Genomic DNA, 20,224 nt, shown 5'->3' on the forward strand with positions numbered 1-20,224 from the left:
TGCTCTCAAATCAACTACTTAGAGCAACCCTAAATAAAACACTACAATGTGACCATCTAAATACAATTAATGTATGACTTGAAAACAAACACGGTCTATATGAGAGTGAAACAGGAATGAACTTTATCATTTTGAAAAAAATGATTTAATTGCTAAGTGTCCTATCAATTTTAAGAGTCCTATCAATTCTATTTAAATATTTCTGTATCCTTTCTTTTGCACATTGCCTAGAAAATTTCACATTTTTCACATTCAACACCATTATTATTGTCTCAGGCAGCTAAATTGAAGTAGTTCAGCACTCACTTCAACCGAGAGGTCAACGTGCCTCAGTTGCCTGGAGACTGATGGTTGCTACAGCAGCACCAGATAAGCCAGGCTAAATAAGCTTCAGCTTGAAGACAGAAAGCATTTACTGCTGAACAGAAACATAGATGCAGGTATCTCAGTACACAGCATGTAAATCTAACTGGATGATCACATTTGTAAGAGACCCATCTTTCTGAAAACTGGAGAGGGGATTTTAATTGAACTGAATCCTGGGTTACTTACAACTATGATTTCTTTGTTCTTCAGCTGAGTCACACGTTAAGTGGAATTTTCCCTCTAGCTATAAATTTCTCTTCACTACCACTTCCCTAATGCCAACCCCCTGGCTCACAAACATAATGAATGAGAAGAAATGAGGATTTTTGCTTAATTCAGCTGGGAATTAACCAGAGAATAATTAAACAGACTTTTATAAAGACAGAAAAGAAAAAATGCACATTGAAAATGTTCATGTGAGACTTTGTCCAAGGATATAAAACTATCAACAGCATATGGTTATACTTAATTAAAAGAGATAAAACCATTTATAAGAGCCATTCTTTCATTTATCCTTTCACCCTCTCTAACCCCAAACCTCTGTTATGGCTACCTCACTTTTAGTGAAATGAACCACAGAAAAACTCTGCTAAAGTAGTCAAACTCCTTTAACTCAAGTTGGGAGGTTCACCAAATAGTTCACTTTCAACTTCAAAGATGATACTACTAATCATGCCATTGATTTTCTGTGCTGAACTGTCGGGTTGATTCTAATACGTAATTTTAATAGCAACTGCTTGCACTGTGCCATTCACACAAATGCATCAAAATAACCTAATGCTGTGCTTGCCAGAAAAGCATATGTATCCTAACAACACATGCAATGGAAATTATGCACACATCCATAAAGCTTAAGTTGACAGGAACTTATAAACAACTATTTTAACTAGTTTATTAGACATTTGTCCCTGTGACCATTTTCTTGACCATTAAAAGACTACTAGAGCTTTGGAGAAATGAAAATAAAATTATACATAATTCCAAATAAATAAAAATATATACTTTGGAAATCTTAAATGATTATCTCTGGGAAAGGGGGTATAATGCAGGGGGGTTGGGTACAGCTTTCCCCCTGCACTGTCCTGCTTATAAAACAGGATTACAATTTCTTTTGTTTAACTCTTACTTTTAAAACATCTTGGCCAGGCGCAGTGGCTCACACCTGTAATCCTAACACTTTGGGAGGCCGAGGCAGGCAGATTACCTGAGGTCAGGGATTGAAGACCAGCCTGGTCAACATGGCGAAACCTCGCCTCTACTAAAAATACAAAAATCACCTAGGCAAGGTGGCATGCGACTGTAATCTCAGCTAGTTAGGAGGCTGGGGCAGGAGAACCACTTGAACCCATGAGGTGGAGGTGCAGTGAGCCAAGATCACGCCACTGCACTCCAGCCTGGGTGACAAGAATGAGACTCCGTCCCCCAAAACATCCTATAGACAAGGTCACCTATCAAACTAGAAATCTAAAGTCAGATAAAAGGGGTACACAAATGGAAAAACCTATATATTCATCATTATTTACAATATTTACAAACACTGTTCTCTCCCATTAGGAGGAAAAATGTCTAGTGCTTGAAGCGATCATTCATTTAACCTATATTCTCCTACACTGGTTTTTTTAAAACTGTAAAAATATTTCATATATGATTTGTGTAATTTTAAAAATTATAAAAGGAATTTTAAAAATCACAAGAGTCCAAAACTGGCTCATATTTTGTGGGTCCTACTTTTTTAAAGAAAAAATAAAAGCTCCCCTGAAATTATATTTTATATCATTCGGACAAAATTTAAAACCCAGAAATTAAGAAGAATTAGTTGGTGCCCATACACTCATCCATCCTCTCTCATGAATAGCATGTAAAAATACCTATCATTTTCACCAACACATTAATACAAATTGAGATATTTCATAAATTCCTATAGAAGGTCCTATTTCATTTGTTTCTCCTCTAATGAAACTCACTTTAAAAATGAGAAACTCACCTACTACCTCTCACATCATAGTGTAACAACTTACCTGAGTTGTAGCAACAGCAGGGGCTGCAGATGACACCGCTGAGGGAGAGAGCGCTCCTACTTGTTGCAAATGCCCAGAAGACTGCTGAGGTAAGTGAGAGCTGGAGACAGGAGTACTAGATCCCGAGCCAGATACTACATTTGGAAATGGTACTGCTACATCATTGCTGTTATAAATACCTGCAAAAAAACCAAATTTTATTTAAATATAACTTAGCAGTCAAATTTGTTACAGACACACATAATCAGTAAACTTGCATTTCCTCCTGGATCCCTCCTCCAATTATAAATTTTATTGTTGGTATTTAAAAAATATTGTGCTAGTAACTAAACAAATAAACACTGACTTTTCATGAAGTGGTTCTCTAAAAGAACCTACACCATTTTTATTTAGCAAAAAGGCTTTTGTTAAAAGCAGGGGATAGCAGGAAGAGCTTTGTAAAAAATATGTCATGGATTTTAGGAGTTTCTAAGGGCAAGAAAACATTTCTTAAGTAGAGGAATGAAGCAATTACAGTTCCATAAAAATCACCTAACGGGCCTTCCAAAAGGCAAATGCTAAGGCCCCAGAAATCATGACTGAGAAAGTCTGAAGTAGGAAGAGACCATGTTCTAGAAAGGTGACAGGGTAGAAATTAAAATGGAATAGGCCCAACTTGAAATTCAGAAACCAACAGAAGAGCTGATGACATTGGTGGGAAACAGGCGTGGGAATAAAGAATGTTGGTAGATTCTAGAGACATTCCAGAGATAACACAGACAGGACTTTGTGACTGACTGTATGGGGCAGCTGCAGGGGTAGGAGAGGAGGAAGGATTAAGACATGATGAACTGGGCTATGAGTTGGCAGCTCCATTTACTCCAGAGAACACAGGAGGTGAAAATCATGGGAGACTTGATGAAATCACTTTGAGAGGAACCATGGGGATAAAAGCCAGAAATAAGGTGGGAAATGGAAGCTACTCATTCTAGGAAAGAGGACTGGGGGGGCGGGGGAGGGCGGGGTGGGAGGATGAGCATAAGTTAATAGCAAACAAGTTAATTTTTTTGAAGTGTTTATTTTTAAAAAAACAGAAAATCATGCCCAGCATAGACAAGGAGAGGCTTTCAGAATAAAGAAATGGGAATATCTATAAACCAGCTGTTTTCAACGAGGGGTGATTTTGTGGGACATTTCACAATACCTGGAGACATTTTTAGTTATCAAGCCTGGAGGGTGCTACTGGCATCCAATGGGTATAGACCAGGGATGCTACTAGACATTTTACAATGCACAGAACAACCTCTACAAGAAATAACTGGTCCATAGTGTTAATAGTGTGGAGGCCGAGAAAACTTGCTATAAACCAGAGCTCCTGGGAGGCCAAGAGGGAAGAAAAGCCTAAGACCCAGGTACAGAAACAGGAGGAAAGAATGAACCTAAGTGGGCTGTAGAAAAAAATATATAAAGAAATAAAAATTACCAATTGTAGCCCTAGAGGGCTACAGTAATTTATATCAACAATACAATTTACTTTGTTCTAAAGAACATCAACATAGCCTGGACAACAAAGGGAGATACTGTCTCTACAAAAAATAAAAATTAACCAGGCATGGTGGCACATGCCTGTAGTCCCAGCTATCGTGGGGACTGAGGTGTGAGGATCACTTGAGCCTGGAAGTTCGAGGCTGTAGTGAGCCATGCTGTGATTGCACCACTGCACTCCAGACTTGGCAATAAAGCAAGACTCCGTCTTAAATAAATAAATAAATAAATAAAGTTACTGACTTACATAATAAATTAAAGCACCTACAATCTTATTCAAACAGGGAAAACAAAACAATTGGGATATTTTAAAAGGCCTTAGAGCTATAATTAAGGCTTTGAGATCTTTTTTATATCTACAGTTTCTCCAGAAAAAAATATATTCATTTAGCCAATGCATTCATTCTCCAAACATCATTGAACTCATTATTTGCCAGGCATTATTCTAAGCCCTGGAGATAAAAAGCCATTCAAGATAGGTAGTCTTTGCCTTCAAGAAGTTGCATAGAAAAAAAGACATTACAAACAGTTGTGAAGAGCACTATGACAGAGACATCCTCAGGGGGCTAGGAGCACAGAAAAAGAGGTATCTAATTCAGACCTGGAGTGAGAAAAGTGGTAAGCCAAAAAACTTACTGGAAGAGATGTTGTTGCTTTTCAGGTTAATTTCTTTTCTATCTTTTGTTTGTTTTCTGAGTCTTTTGTTTGTTTTCTGAGACAGAGTCTTACTCTGTCATCTATATTGGAGTGCAGTGGTGCAATCATAGCTCACTGCAGCCTTGACCTCCTGAGCCAAGCGAACCTCCTGCCTCAGCCTCCCAAGGAGCTGGGACCACAGGTGAACACCACCACACCTGGCTTTTTTTTTGGGGGGGGGGTAGTCGGGGCAGTACGAGATGGGGTCTCACTGTGCTGACAGGCTGATTTCAAACTCCTGAGCTCAAGTGGTCCTCCCACTTCAATCTCCCATAAGTGCTGGCATTACACGCATGAGCCACCATGCCCAGCCTCAAGCTAGTTTCTTTTCTGAGGTGAAGTCTCACTCTATTGCCCAGGCTGGTGTGCAGTGGTGCAATCTTGGCTCACTGTAACCTCCACCCACGGGTTCAAGTGATTCTCCTGCCTCAGCCTCCCTAGCAGCTGGGATTACATGCACGTGCCATCACCCTCAGCTAATTTTTGTATTTTTACCAGAGATGGGGTTTCACCATGTTGGCCAGGCTGGTCTCAAACTCCTGACCTCAGGTGATCTGCCCGTCTTGGCCTCCCAAAGTGCTGGGATTACAGGTTTGAGCCACCACACCTGGCCTCTCAAGCTAATTTCTAAAGGCACTGCAGAACACAGGTGAAGGACGGTTTGGGGAAGAAACATGCAGTAGAGAGCAGGATAAATTCTAAGGACTTGGTGACTACTTAGGCCTGAAAATTCTATTAGACTAATAGAACTTGGTGACTAATTAGACCTGAAAAATAAAAATAAGGGTAGAGTCACCAATGACTCTTAAGCAGCAGTAAGTGCATGTAGTGATACCATTCACTGAAACAGGAACAGCAACTGAAAGCAGTGTTTGGTTACTGTACGCAAGTAACTGTGCTAGCATAAGAACTCAGTAAAGTAAATATTACTCCCATTTCACATATGAGCAAACAAGTTTAAAGAAATAAAGTAACTTGCTTGGTGAGCTAGTAGGTGGTGAAATATTGATTCAAACTCACAGGTGTTCTACAAATGAAATCACTTCCTAATACAAATGAGAAGTTCAGGGTCATGGTCTTTGAGATGCCTGTGGGTGACAGAACTCCTATATATAGCACACAATGGGATAAGCCTAAAACCCAGCAGAAAATTCAGATCTGAAGACAAATAAAATCTAGGAGTGAGAAGCATGGTAAGTTACAGTAAGTAAACTTGCAAACTAAAAATACTATTGGTCTGCACTATGGTTGAAATTTTAACCAGTTGCTCATAATTATTATAGAAATAAGAAATTTCCCATTAAGAACTCTAGATGTCTAATATCTCTTGAAAAACTGAAGATTTGCCAACACTGGATACTATACTATAAAAGAGCAACAATATGACCAGAGCTCCGAACAGGGCATGGAGACTTGAATCCATCAGCATCTCCATCATCCCTGACCATGTCACTCATTTATGTTACCTACGTGGCCCCGTTTTAAGTATTTTATTTACAACTCTTGATATGAACACAATGGTCAAGGCCAAGGAACAAAAATGGGATCACCCAGGGAAAGTTTCCAGCATGATCAAGAGAAGAGAACCAAAGACAGAACCTTAAATAACATTACCATTTAATGGGTAAACAAACAAAATTAGATCACAAAGGGCAAACTTAGAAAACTAAGAGAATCTTATAAACTGCTCTAAGAATTTTAAAGGAATGGCTGGGTGCAGTGGCTCAGGCTTGTAATCCCAGCACTTTGGGAAGCCAAGGTGGGTAGATCCCTTTGAGTCCAGGACCAGCCTGGGCAACATGGTGAAATCCTACCTCTACCAAAAATACAAAATTAGCTGGGTGTGGTGTCAAGCATGGTGGTGTGTGCCTGTAGTCCCAGCTACTTGGGAGGCTGAGGTGGGACAATTGCTTGAGCCTGGGAGATTGAGATTAAGCCGAGATTGTTCCATTGCACTCCAGGCTCAGTGACAGAACAAGACCCTGTCTCCAATAAAGAAAAAGAGAGGAGAGGAGAGGAGAGGAGAGGAAGGGAAGGGAGGGGAGGGGAGGGGAGGGAAGGGGAGGGAAGGGAAGGGGAGGGAAGGGAAGGGAAGGGGAAAGGGGAAACAAAGGAGAAAGGAAAGGAAAGGAAACGGAAAGGGAAAAAGGAAAAGGAGAAAGGAAGAAAAAGAAACAAGTTTGGCTGAGAAGGACAGGAAAGAGATGTTAATGAAGTGATTATTTATAAACCTTATATTCCAAATAACACATAGCAGAGAAAAAGATATGCATTTTTAAAGGTTGCTAGTCCATAGATAATTCAACAAATACTGAGTTTCTATTGAATTCAGTGTTTTCAAAGTATCTTAGAAGATAAAATACTGCAGTCAGATGCGGTGGCTCACACCTGTAATCCCAGCACTTTGGGAGGCCGAGGCAGGTGGATCACCTGAGGTCAGGAGTTTGAGACCGGCCTGGCCAACATGGCGTAATGCATCTCTACTAAAAATACAAAACTTGGCCGGGCACGGTGGCTCAAGCCTGTAATCCCAGCACTTTGGGAGGCCGAGACGGGCAGATCACAAGGTCAGGAGATCGAGACCATCCTGGCCAACACGGTGAAACCCCATCTCTACTAAAAAATACAAAAAACTAGCTGGGCGAGGTGGCGGGCGCCTGTAGTCCCAGCTACTCAAGAGGCTGAGGCAGGAGAATTGCTTGAACCCAGGAGATGGAGGTTGCAGTGAGCCGAGATCTGGCCACTGCACTCCAGCCTGGGTGACAGAGCGAGACTCTGTCTCAAAAAAAAGAAAAGAAAAATACAAAACTTAGCCAGGTGCATGCCTGTAGTCCCAGTTACTCGAGAGGCTGAGGCAGGAGAATCACTTGAGAGGCAGAGGTTGCAATAAGCCAAGATCACACCACTGCACTCCAGCCTGGGCAACAGAGCAAGACTCCATCTCAAAAAAAAGGAAAAAAAAAAAAAGAAAAAAAGAAAAAAAGATAAAGTGGTGATTATCTAGTTAATTTGGAAGTGAAAAGTGTACTACACAGGGAGTCTCCAACTTCTAAAATCAGAAGACAAAAGTTAGCTGGAGGCAGCATGCTGAAATTGAAATAGCAGAAGCTTTTGACTTAGACAAAACTGGGTTCAAATGCTGGATCTGTCACCTATGTGACCCTTAATCAAACTACTTAACCCTTCTGAGCCTCCATATTATTCTTATCTATAAAACAAAGATAATGGCTACCTTAAAGACTTGTTGTGAGATTTTGAGAATATCCATATAAAAAAGCTCTAGCAATGCCTACCACAGAGTAAGTTTCAATAAATGGTAGCTAGAGCCATTCTGGTGTTAATGCTTTCATTAAAAATGTATCCGTAAGTCAGGAAAGTATAATGTTTTAACTACCAGGTCCTCCAATGTCTCTACTACACTTTGAAAGCTGCAATTACCATCACAACATGCAGTAAAACATCTTGGAAGAATAATATTGAGAAGCAAAATCGTGGTGATTAAGGATCTTCAATCTCAAAACTTAAAATTGTTTTTATATTATTACATCAACCTATACTTACATAGGAAATTACGCAGCTAAATGTGCAATCCAGTAATCACACTATGGAACAATATCTGGTACTCAGTTTACTGGTTAAAAAAAAAAAAAAAAAAAACCAGAGCAAAATGTTCTTTCTTATCAAGGCAGGAAAGTTTAAAATTCTAAATCTTTCTTTGAAAATGAAAATAATGTATTCCCTTCAACTTCCCTGCTCCTCAGGTAGGACTGGTACAACATCCACCTTAAATTCTTCTGTATCTGCTTTCTATTTAACTTCACTCTATTTTCATCTTATTTAAGTCATATACTGTTTTTAACTAAAATCAAGGTGGTATTCAATGAATTAAACAGAGCTAAATGTTACAATGCATGAGCTCTAGGAAAATACACTGAAATTAATCTGTTCAGGATAGGGAGGAGAAACAAAGCTGCAGAATGATACAGAGGGTGGCAATGACATACTGATTCCTTCCTTTCCTTCCTTCCTTCCTTTCATCAAACAAATATTCAGTAGGTATGAGGAATCAGGCTAGGAGCTGGGATAACGTAGGGAGCAAGACAGAAGATTTTAGCTCTCTGGGAATTTACAATTTAAGGAGCGAGGCAAACATTAGAACAAATACATGAATATAAATTCCAACACATACTATAACAGAAGAGAAAAAGGTACCACAAGAGTGAAATATTAGGAAAAAAGACCTGTCTAAAAAAATATTTAAGACAAGGCTTAAAGGTTAGGTAGGTGTTAACTGGACAAAGAGTTAAGACAGAAAATCTTGTTTAAAAGACCCAGAAATATTGAAATAATTAAAAACAGGTAATTCAGCTAAAGCCTTGTAGAGAGGCTGGTAAAAAGACAAAGTTGGAGAGAGGAAGGAACAGATCATAAGGCCTTGTGAGCCATGTAGAGGTGTTCAGAATTTTTGCTAAGATCAATAGGAAGACACCAAAGGAAAATAGTAGGACTCACTTTTTAAAAAGATCATCCCTCTGACTCCTATGTAGCAAAGGGACTGACGGGGATGAGTGGAAACAAAGATATTATTTTTTAGGAGGCTATTTCACACTTTGGATTAAAAATTATGTCCCACCAGACAAAGATGGTAGTAGTACTGAACAGGGACAAGGACTTGCAGTGCATCTAGAAGTTAGAATCATCTAAACTTGATGATAAATTAGATTTGATACAGGGTAGAAGATGAATGAGTCATGGGTTTCTGGCTAGTGATTAAAAGTGCCATTACTGAGGTGGTAAAAACTGGAACAGGAGGAATGGAAGTTTTCTTAAATGCCAGCCTAGGACCATGTGTTAAGCCTCTCCAACATTTCAAGGATGGGTCCTGGAAGAGGAGTTCATACAGAAAATTGACACCCGTGAGATAAGAAGAAAACCATGACTGTGGTGTCACTGAAGCAAAGAGAGCCTGACGAAAGAGATGGTATTGACTTCTCAAATGATGCATTTTCAGTCCACCAGATGTGAAAAGATGGAGACCAACAGTGATCTCAGGAGAAGAATATAGTATGAGTAGAAGCATATAGTATGAGTAGAAGCCAAATGACTTCTACTTGTTTAGACTTAAGTTTTTATTAGTAAGCCGAGGCAATTACTCAAGATTGATAAATAAGACAGAAGTATACCTGTCTAATGACAGAAATAATAATGTTCACCAACCTGAGTTCCTATTTCCCACTTTCAAACTGCCTAGGAGGTCAAATAAGTACCCATCCAGTGGCTTATTCAGGAAAATGACAGTGAATGGAATAGTCTTGAGGAGTATTTAACCAAGTAAGTAATTAAGCCTGTAAGTTATCCCTAATCCACAACCCGAGAGACTGAATTATTTATTCTTTCCTAGAGGTTAATATGGTGTGAAAATAGTTAAAAGTCCAAATCCTGCTCCCTCATGCAAATAACTTAACCTCACACAACCTCATATACCTCATCTATAAAGTGAAGGTGGTACCAACGATTTCATAGGGCTGGGGCAAGGATGAGCTTATATATGCGAAGCATACACTAATATTGTCCTCAGGCCCCTGATGGTATGTGCAGGCATCAGTAGACGTCTACCACATAGTAAACATTTGACAAACAGTGTCCATTATTATTATGAATTCATTATTAAGAATTAAATAGGATTGAGAGAGGGATTTCAAGATGGCTGACTAGAGGCATTTTGTACTTGTTTCCTCCACTAAGAATGAAAATAGTAGGTAACCACAATTTGAACAGATCGTCCAAAAGAAAACAGTGGAATTCAACAGAAAACTAGTAAGACAAGGAAGGAAAGGGAAGCAAGGCAGCCTGCTTGGCCAGGAGCCAAGAGAAGCTCCCTAATGCAGGAAAAGGACAGGTTAGAGACCCTCAGTTGTCAACGTTTCCACATGGACTTCTGCAATCCTAGCCATGGGAGAGCCCCTAGATCCTTGCAGGCTCTGAAATAAACAGAGGGAGCTGCAAGGAGATTGTGTTGACAGCATAGCCACAGAAGGATGCTTGTGCTGTATCCCATACATGTTCTAAGACCTAAGCAGCAACAGCAAGGCACCAACTTAAGAGTCTTCTCCCCAACAGACTACGCACTGTCCTAGCGCCCAACAGTGCTAGGACTGAGGCCAAGAGATACACCAGCTGCTGCTCCCAGGGAGGAGGCATGAAGGAGCGAAACGTGAGCTATTGCATACATGGCTGAGATGTGGGGTACCACTGCTAGGGCTAATGCGTGAGTGTTCCCCATCTGCTGGCCTACGCTTGCCTCCACTAACATGGCCCTGGGCTCTCCAGCACAGGCCAACAGTGTGACCAATGCTGCCCGCACTACCTGAATGCCCCATCCTCAGCCCATGCCAAGTCTGGAGCACACAAGTCCGGAGTACAGGGGACTGCCCAGAGCAATCCAACATCATTAGCACCTGAACACTTGTCCTGGGGATCTGAGGTTAGGCCTACCCACACCCTGCTGCTACTGCCACAGCTGGCACCTATCTGCATGTACCATCTGTAGGCCTGGAGACTGGCCTGCCCGGCCCATTGTAGCCACTGCCAATACAAGCACACTTTTCTTGGGATCCAGAGGGTTGTCCCATCACTGCCACTGTCCACGCGCACCACACTGGCTGGCCACAGACCCGAGAACCGTCCAACCTACAGAGCCAACTGCTACCACTACTGGCATCTGAGGAAGTATGGATCTCCACCTAGAGGCACAAGAATCAGCCTACCTGGATCCACTAACACCAGTACCAGCATATGCCACCCTGGGCCCAAGGACAGGCATGCTTGGTCAACCAATGTGGTGCAAAGGCTGGCCTACTTGGCATCCTAGTCCCCAGCAAAACTTCACCACTGCCTCCACTAATAATTGCATCCTAAACCACTGAGGAAAATCATAGACACTGCTGATACTGTTTAAGCCAAATAAATCATCCAGAGATTACATGACTACACAGATTCAGAATCAGAACTACAGTGCCTACCCAAGCAACACCATAGATGTATCTTCAAGAAAACGTTCTCCCCTATGAAAGCAAATTTTAAAAAATTGGGAGAAGCTATTATCACATCAGATGCACAGATATCAACATACACAGGAAATATTAAAAAGCCAAAAAAAAAAAAAAAAGAGAGAGACACCTCCAAAGGACACACAATAATTCCATACCAACAGATACCATCAAAAACAGTTTTTAAAAATATTGGAAAAATAATTCAAAAATTTAATACTAAAGAAGCTGTGTGAGATACAAAATAATTCTGAAAATACAAAGAAATAAGAATGGTTATTCAGGACATGAATACTAAATTAACCAAAGAGAGAGAGATATATATAGAGAGAGATATCGACAGAGAGAGAGAGAGATATCGAGAGAGAAAGAGAGAGACAGAGAGAGAGAGAATTTAAAAAGAACAAAACAGAGGCTGGGCGCGGTGGCTCACGCCTGTAATCCCAGCACTTTGAGAGGCCAAGGCAGGCAGATCACTTGAGTACAGGACTGCAACACCAGCCGGGCCAACATGGCAAAACCTCATCTCTACAAAAACACAAAAATCAGCCAGGTGTGGTGGTACATGCCTGTAATCACAGCTACTTAGGAGGCTGAAGCAGGAGAATCGCTTGAACCTAGGAGGCAGAGGCTGCAGTGAGCTGAGGTCACTTTAGCCTGGGCAACAGAGAAACACTAAAAAAAAAAAAAAAAAAAAAAAAAAAAACTGAAATCCAAAATGTATTCAGAAGTTTCAACAATAGACTAGATCAAGCAGAAGAAAAAAATTCATAACTTGAAGTCAGTCTTCTGAAATAACCCAGTCAAAATACAGTGACCAAATATTCCAATAATATGGAAAACCAAATCATCAAAATACTAGATTAAAACTTCCCAGGTCTGGGCCGGGCATGATGGCTCACGCCTGTAATCCCAGCACTTTGGGAGGCTGAGGCAGGTGGATCACGAGGTCAGAAGTTCAAGACCAGCCTGATCAACATGGTGAAACCCTGTCTCTACTAAAAATACAAAAATTAGCTTGGTATGGTGGCATGTTCCTGTAATCCCAGCTACCTGGGAGGCTGAGGCAGGAGAATTGCTTGAACTCAGGAGGCTAAGGTTGCAGTGAGTGGAGATCACGCCACTGCACTCCAGCCTGGACGACAGAGAGAGACTCTGTCTCAAAACAAACAAACAAACACAAACAAACAAACAAACAAACAAACAAAAAAAAACTTCCCAGGTCTAGCAAGAGATATAGACATCCAGATATAGGAGGCTCTAAGATCCCTAAAAACAATGCATACATTTAGGTTTTCTCTACAGCACATTCTATTCAGGTTGTCTAAAGACAAAGACAAAGAATTCTAAGAACAAGAGAAAGGCACCCAGTCACTCATAAAAGAACCCCCATCAGACTAACAGATTTCTCAGCAGAAATCTTACAGTCAACAGAGAAGGGGATGACATATTCAAAAGTGCTGGAAAACAAAAGAAAAAAAAAAAAAAACCTTTCAGTCAAGGCTATTATATCCAGCAAAATTACCCTTCATAAATGAAGGAGAAATAAAGTCCTCCAGATAAGCAAAAGTTGAGGAAATTCATCACCATTAGACCACCCTACATGAAATGCTCAAGGGAGCTCTAAACCTGGAAGCAAAAGGATGAAATTTGCCACCATGAAAACATACAAAAGTACAAAATTCACTGGAGCAAAGCAAAAACACAAAGAAAGAAGAAAGAAAAGGACTCATACCACCCCTACAGAAAACCACAAAACCACAATGACAAAAAGAAAGGAAAAGAATATACAAAACCACAAGAAAACGATTAACAACTGGACAAAAACAAAACCTCACATATCAATAATAACCTTATATGTAATGGATTAAATTCTCCACTTACAAGATATCAACTGGGTGAATAAATTAAAAAAACAAGATCCAACTACTTACTGTCCACAAGAAACACACTTCACCTGTAAGGATGCATACAGATGGAAAGTAAAGGTATGAAAAAAGGTATTTTATGCAAAGGGAAACCAAAGGAAGTAAGCAGGAGTAGCTACACTTACATCAAATAAAAGAGATTTTAAGAAAAAAAAACTGTAAAAAAGATTAGGTCATTATATAATGACAAAGGGATAAATCCAGCAAGAGGATATAACAATTCTAAATATACATGCACCAAACTGGAAAATTCAGATTCAGAAAGCAAGTACTACTAAACCTAAAGAGAGGGATAAAAATAGTGAGAGACTTCAACACTCCACTGTCAACATTAGATAGATCACTGGCACAGAAAATCAAAAAACAAACACTGGACTCCAACTAGACTTTAGACCAAATGGACCTAACAGACATTTACAAAACATTTTATCCAACAACTGCTCTCATCAGCACATGGAACATTCTCCAGGACAGACTATATGTCAGGACACAAAATAAATCTTTAAAAAATCAAAATCGTGGCCGGGCGCGGTGGCTCAAGCCTCTAATCCCAGCACTTTGGGAGGCCGAGGCGGGTGGATCACGAGGTCAGGAGATCAAGACCCTCCTGGCTAACACGGTGAAACCCCGTCTCTACTAAAAATACAAAAAACTAGCCGGGTGAGGTGGCGGGCACCTGTAGTCCCAGCTACTCGGAGGCTGAGGCAGGAGAATGGCGTAAACCCGGGAGGCGGAGCTTGCAGTGAGCTGAGATCCGGCCACTGCACTCCAGCCTGGGCGACAGAGCGAGACTCCGTCTCAAAAAAAAAAAAAAAAAAAAAAAAAATCAAAATCGTATCAAGTATCTTCTCAATTTACAATGGAATAAAATTAAAAATCAACACAAAGAGGAACTTAGGGAACTACACAAATACATAAAAATTATATAACATGGCCAGGCACGGTGGCTCACACCTGTAATCCCAGCATTTTGGGGGGCTGAGGTGGGCGGATCACGAGGTCAAGAGACAGATACCATCCTGGCCAACATGGTGAAACCCCACCTCTACTAAAAATACAAAACTTAGTTGGGCGTGGTGGTGGGCACCTGTAGTCCCAGCTACTCAGGAGGTTGAGGCAGGAGAATCACTTGAACCCGGGAGGTGGAGGCTGCCGTGAGCAGAGATCATGCCACTGCACTACAGCCTGGCAACAGAGTGAGACTCTGTCTCCAAAAAAAAAAAAAAAAGAAAGAAACAACAGGGGAGAAGTGAGGGGAGGTGAGGGGAGGGGAGGGGAGAAGAGAAATGAAGTTAAATAACATGACCAGGTGCAGTGGCTCACGCCTGTAACCCCAGCACTTTGGGAGGCTGAGGTTGGTGGAATTCCTGAGCTCAGAAGTTTGAGACCAGGCTGGCTAACATGGTGAAAACCATCTCTACTAAAAATACAAAAAATTAGCCAGGCGTGGTGGTACATGCCTATAGTCCCAGCTACTCAGGAGGCTGAGGCAGGAGAACTGCTGGAACCCAGGAGGCAGAGGTTGCAGTGAGAAGAGATCGCATTACTGCACTCCAGCCTGGGTGACAGAGCAAGATGAATCTTAAATATACATATATTTTTTAAAATAACACAATCCACCATTGCGCCAATGAAGAAATTAAGATGAAAATTTAAAAATTTCTTGAAACAAATGAAAATGGAAACAGCAAAAACAGCACTAAAAAGTTTATAGCAGTAAACATCTACATCAAAAAAGTAGAAAGACTGCAAATAAACAATCTAATGATGCACCTCAAGGAACTAGAAAAGCAAGAACAAATCAAACCCAAAATTAGCAGAAGAAAAGATATAATGAAGATTAGACAAAAATAGAGACCCCCCCTCCCCCCCAAAAAATCAATGAATTGAAAAATTGGTTCTTCAAAAAGGTAAACAAAATTGATAAGCTGCTAGCTAGAGCAGGCAAAAAAAAAAAAAAAAAGAGAGAGAGAGATAAGAACCAAATCAGCAAAATCAAAATTGAAAAAGGAGCATTACAACTGATACCACAGAAATACAACAGACAGCAGAGAATATTATGAATGCTAACAAATTGGAAAATCTAGAGAAAATGGGTGAATTCCAAAAAACATACAACCTACCCAGACTGAATCAGGAAGAAACAGAAAGCCTCAACAGACCAACAATGAGTAATGAGACTGAATCAGTAATAAAATGTCTCCCAACCAAAAAAAAGCCTAGGACTGGATAGATTCAATGCTCAATACTAACAAATGTATAAAAAGGAACTAATACCAATCCTCCTCAAACTATTCCAAAAATTCAAGAGAAGGGAATTCTCCTTAACTCATTCTACAAGGCCCTGACCAGACAAGGATACAACAACAACAAAAAAGGAAACTACAGGCCAATATCCCTAATAAACATAGAAGCAAAAATCCCCAACAAAATGCTGGCAAACCGAATTCAACAAAACATCAAAAGGTAATACACCGTGATCAAGTGGGATTTACACTTGGAATGCAAGGATGGTTTAACGTAATAGACATCACATCAATAGAATGAAGGACAAAATCCATATGATCATTTCATAGATGCAGAAAAAGCATTTGATAAAATTCAACATCGCTTCATATTAAAAACTCTGAAACTAGGCACAGAACGACCATTCTGCAAAATAATAAAGGCCATATATGACAAACTCACAGCTAACATTATACTGAACAGGGAAAAGCTAAAAGCTTTTCCTGTAACACCCAAAACAAAACAAGAATGCCCACCTTCACAACTCTTATTCAACATAATATTGACAATTTTAACCAGAGCAATCTGCCATCAGAAATAACAGGCATCCAAGTTGACTTCCATATGGAATTAAAATTCGCTACTTTGCAGATTACACGATCTTATATGCTGAAAACCTAAATACTCCACCAAAAGACTATAAGAACTGATAAATTCAGTAAATTTGGAGGATACAAAATTAACATACAAAAACCAGTATTGTTTCTATACACCAATAATGGAATAGCCAAAAAAGAAATCAAGGCAGCAGTCCTGTTTACAATAGCATTTTAAAAACAACAACAACAACAAAAACACAAACACATTTAACCAAGTAGGTGAAAGATATCTGCAAGGAAAATTACAAAACACTGACGAAAGAAATTGAAAAGGACACAAACAAATTTAAAGACATCCCATGCTCATGAATTGGAAGAATTAGTATCATTAAAATGACCACACTGCCAAAAGCAATCTACAGATGCAATGCAGTCCTTATCAAAATAACATTTTTCATAGAAATAGAAAAAACAATTCTAACATTTGTATGGAGCCAAGAAAGAGTCAGAATAGCTGAAGTAATCCTGAGCAAAAGAACAAAGCTGGAGTCATCATGCTACCTCACTTGAAAATATATTACAAAGCTGCAGTAACCAAAATAGCATGGTATTGGTATAAAAACAGATACCAATGAAACAGAATAGAGAATCCAGTAATAAACCCACTTTTTTTACAGCCAATTGATTTCTGACAAAGTCACCAAGTACATATACCAGGGAAAGGATATCCTCTTCCAAAAATGGTGCTGGGAAAATTGGATATCTGTAGGCAAAAGAATGGAACTGTACCCCATTTCTCACCATACACAAAAGTCAACCCAAGATGGATTACAGACTTAAACATAAGACCTGAAAGTATAAAGCTACTCGAAGAAAACATAGGGAAAACATTTCAGGACATTGGTCTAAGCAAAGATTTTATGGCTAAAACATCAAAATCACAAATAGACAAAATGGGACTACATTAAACTAAAAACCTTCTGCACAGCAAAAGACATAATCAACAGAGGGAGACTAACTGTTGAATAGGAGAAAATATCTGCAAAGTATTCACCTGACAACAGACTAACATCCAGAATACACAAGGACCTCAAACAACTCAACAATTAAAAAAAAAAAAAAAGATACCATTAACAAGTGGGCAAAGGACATAAATAGACATGTCTCAAAAGATGACATACAAATGCTGGGCACAGTGGCTCACGCCTGTAATCCCTGCACTTTGGGAGGCCAAGGCGGGTGGATCACCTGAGGTCACGAGTTCGAGACCAGCCGGGCCAACATGGCAAAACCCTGTATCTACTGAAAATACAAAAATTAGCTGGGCATGGTGGCACGTGTCTGTAATCCCAGCTACTAGGGGGGCTGAGGCAGGAGGATTGCTGAACCTGGGAAGCGGAGGTTGCAGTGGCACTCCAGTCTTGGCAGAAAAGCAAGACTCCATCTCGAAAAAAAAAAAAGGAAAATACATACATGAAAAAATGCTCAACATCACTATCAGGGGAATGCAAATCAAAACCACAATGAATGAGATATTCTATTACTCCAGTTAGAATGGCTATGATTAGAAAGACAAAAACGACAGATGTTGCTGAGGATGTGGAGAAAAATAAACTCTTCTTATACACTGTGGGTAGGAATGTAAAATTAGTACAACCACTATATAAAATAGTATGTATATTTATCTAAAAAACTAAAAATACAACTTCCACATGATCTAGCAATCCCAGTATCAGGTATTAAAACCAAAGTAAAAGAAATGAGCGTATCAAAGGGTTACCTGCACTCACATGTGTATCACAGCATTATTCACAAAAGCAAAGATATGGAATCAACCTCAGTGTATTTCAATGGACAAATGGATAAATTAAGTATGGTATATATACACAATGGAATACCATTTGGCCATAAGAAAGAATGAAATCATGTCATTTCCAACAACATGGATGGAACTGGAGATCATTATGTTAAGTGAAATAAGCCAGGCACAGAAAGACAAATACCACATGTGCTCAATTCATATGTAAGACCTGAAAAACTTGATGTCATGGAGACAAAGAATAGAATAACAGATATCAGAGGCTGGGAAGAGTGTGAGGGTAGAGGGAGAAATGAAGAGAGGTTGTTGAATGGGTACAAACATACAGTTAGATAGAATAAATAAGTTTTAATGTTTGACAGAAGGCTAGCGTGACTATTGTTAGCAACAATACATTGACTATTTCAATGAAGCTAGAAGAGAAGATTTGAAATGTTGCCAACACACAGAAATGATAAATATTCAAGGTGATGGATACCCCACAGACCCTGACTTGGTCAGTATACATTCTATGCGTGTAACAAACACTCAAATGTCCCCTATAAATAGGTAAATTATTACATAGCGATAAAAGAAAATGTAAACAAGCATCTTTAAAATAAACAGAATAATATATACAATAACTAAACACTTCTGTTGTTAATTAGTCTTCCCCTTTCCTTTGGCAACTAATGAATAAATACAACAGTCTTTATCTTTGGTTTTCCCTTTCTAGACTGTAGAGTATATCTCCATAGAGTTAATCCATTCATTACTCAGAAATGGTAAAATACAATTTAAGTTAGACCTTTCTTTCTTGAGACTCTCAGCAATCTCAATGGAATACTGGTGTTCCTAAATCTCCAGACAAGCGTTAACTATTTCATGGGTTGCTCTATTTTTGCTTTATTTAAAGATGGACATTTTTATTCATTATGTATTGCTTCTTTTGACATGATCTATAAAATTGAACATCATCATTTTTAAAATCTGAAATACATGCAAAAGTAGGAAAAAATCATCAACAAACTTTTTGTTTGTTTTCAGATGGAGTCTTGCTCTTGTTGCCCAGGCTAGAGTGCAACGGCACAATCTCGGCTCACTCCAACCTCCGCCTCCCAGGTTCAAGCGATTCTCCTGCCTCAGCCTCCCGAGTAGCTGGGATTACAGGCGCCTTCCACCATGCCTGGCTAATTTTTGTATTTTTAGTAGAGATAGGTTTCGCCATGTTGGCTAGGCTGGTCTCGAACTCCTGACCTTAGGTCATCTGCCCGCCTCAGCCTCTCAAAGTCCTGGGATTACAGGCATGAGCCACCATGCCCAACCTATTTCTGTCTTTTAATTATCTAAATTAACTATACACACCTAATAAATTCTCTCTCTCTCTCTTTTTTTCCTTAAATTGGACAGAATTCACTTCTGTGGATTATGTAACAATCGACTCTAATTAATGGTATAATAAGTAAAGAAATAAGATCCTCAAAGATGAAACCAGGAAGTCAACTCATGTAGAGTCTCACAGGCTATAAAGGACTTTTAAATTTAAACCTAACAGAAAGCCATTCTGGAAAACCAGAAGAGTGGCATGATTAGAATTACGGTTTTATAAGATCACTTTGGCTATAGTGTGGATGACGCCCTGAAAGACAACAGAGTGGAGTCAGGGAGATGACTTAAGTAGCTATTGTAATATTGTAGACAAAATATTTTAAGTACCAAATTCTGGCCAGAATTATGGAGTGAGAAAAGTAGCAGCTCAGGGAATTTCGATACTACATTTGGATACAGGGAAGCCACCAGAAAACCAAAAAGAAATTGTGGAAGAAATGGACACTCATGCTAAGCATAATGTTACAAAAGCAAAAAAATTTAAAATAACATTAAAATAGAAGGTGTTTCCAAAAGAAGTTCTTAGGCAAAGACAAATCTGCATAAAGGTCATCTAAGATGAAGACTAAAAATACCTGCTGACTTGGCAATGTGAGAGCCATTCCTGACCTGACTGGAGTGGCAGTTGTAG

At 39.6% G+C, this 20,224-nt stretch overlaps 1 protein-coding gene across 7 annotated transcripts in view; it reads right to left on the bottom strand.

Annotated features, from left to right (window-relative positions):
- MLLT10 (MLLT10 histone lysine methyltransferase DOT1L cofactor) overlaps nucleotides 1-20,224 on the bottom strand; it is a 129,641-nt gene that overhangs the window by 28,144 nt on the left and 81,273 nt on the right. For all 7 annotated transcript variants that reach the window (XM_030940583.1, XM_030940578.1, XM_030940580.1 and 4 more), the window contains one exon: nucleotides 2,385-2,563. In XM_030940583.1, coding sequence (XP_030796443.1) covers nucleotides 2,385-2,563 — 179 coding nt within the window. The remainder of the gene's footprint in view (nucleotides 1-2,384; nucleotides 2,564-20,224) is intronic.

Source organism: Rhinopithecus roxellana, chromosome 11, assembly GCF_007565055.1.
Source record: "Rhinopithecus roxellana isolate Shanxi Qingling chromosome 11, ASM756505v1, whole genome shotgun sequence".
Taxonomy (NCBI): domain Eukaryota; kingdom Metazoa; phylum Chordata; class Mammalia; order Primates; family Cercopithecidae; genus Rhinopithecus; species Rhinopithecus roxellana.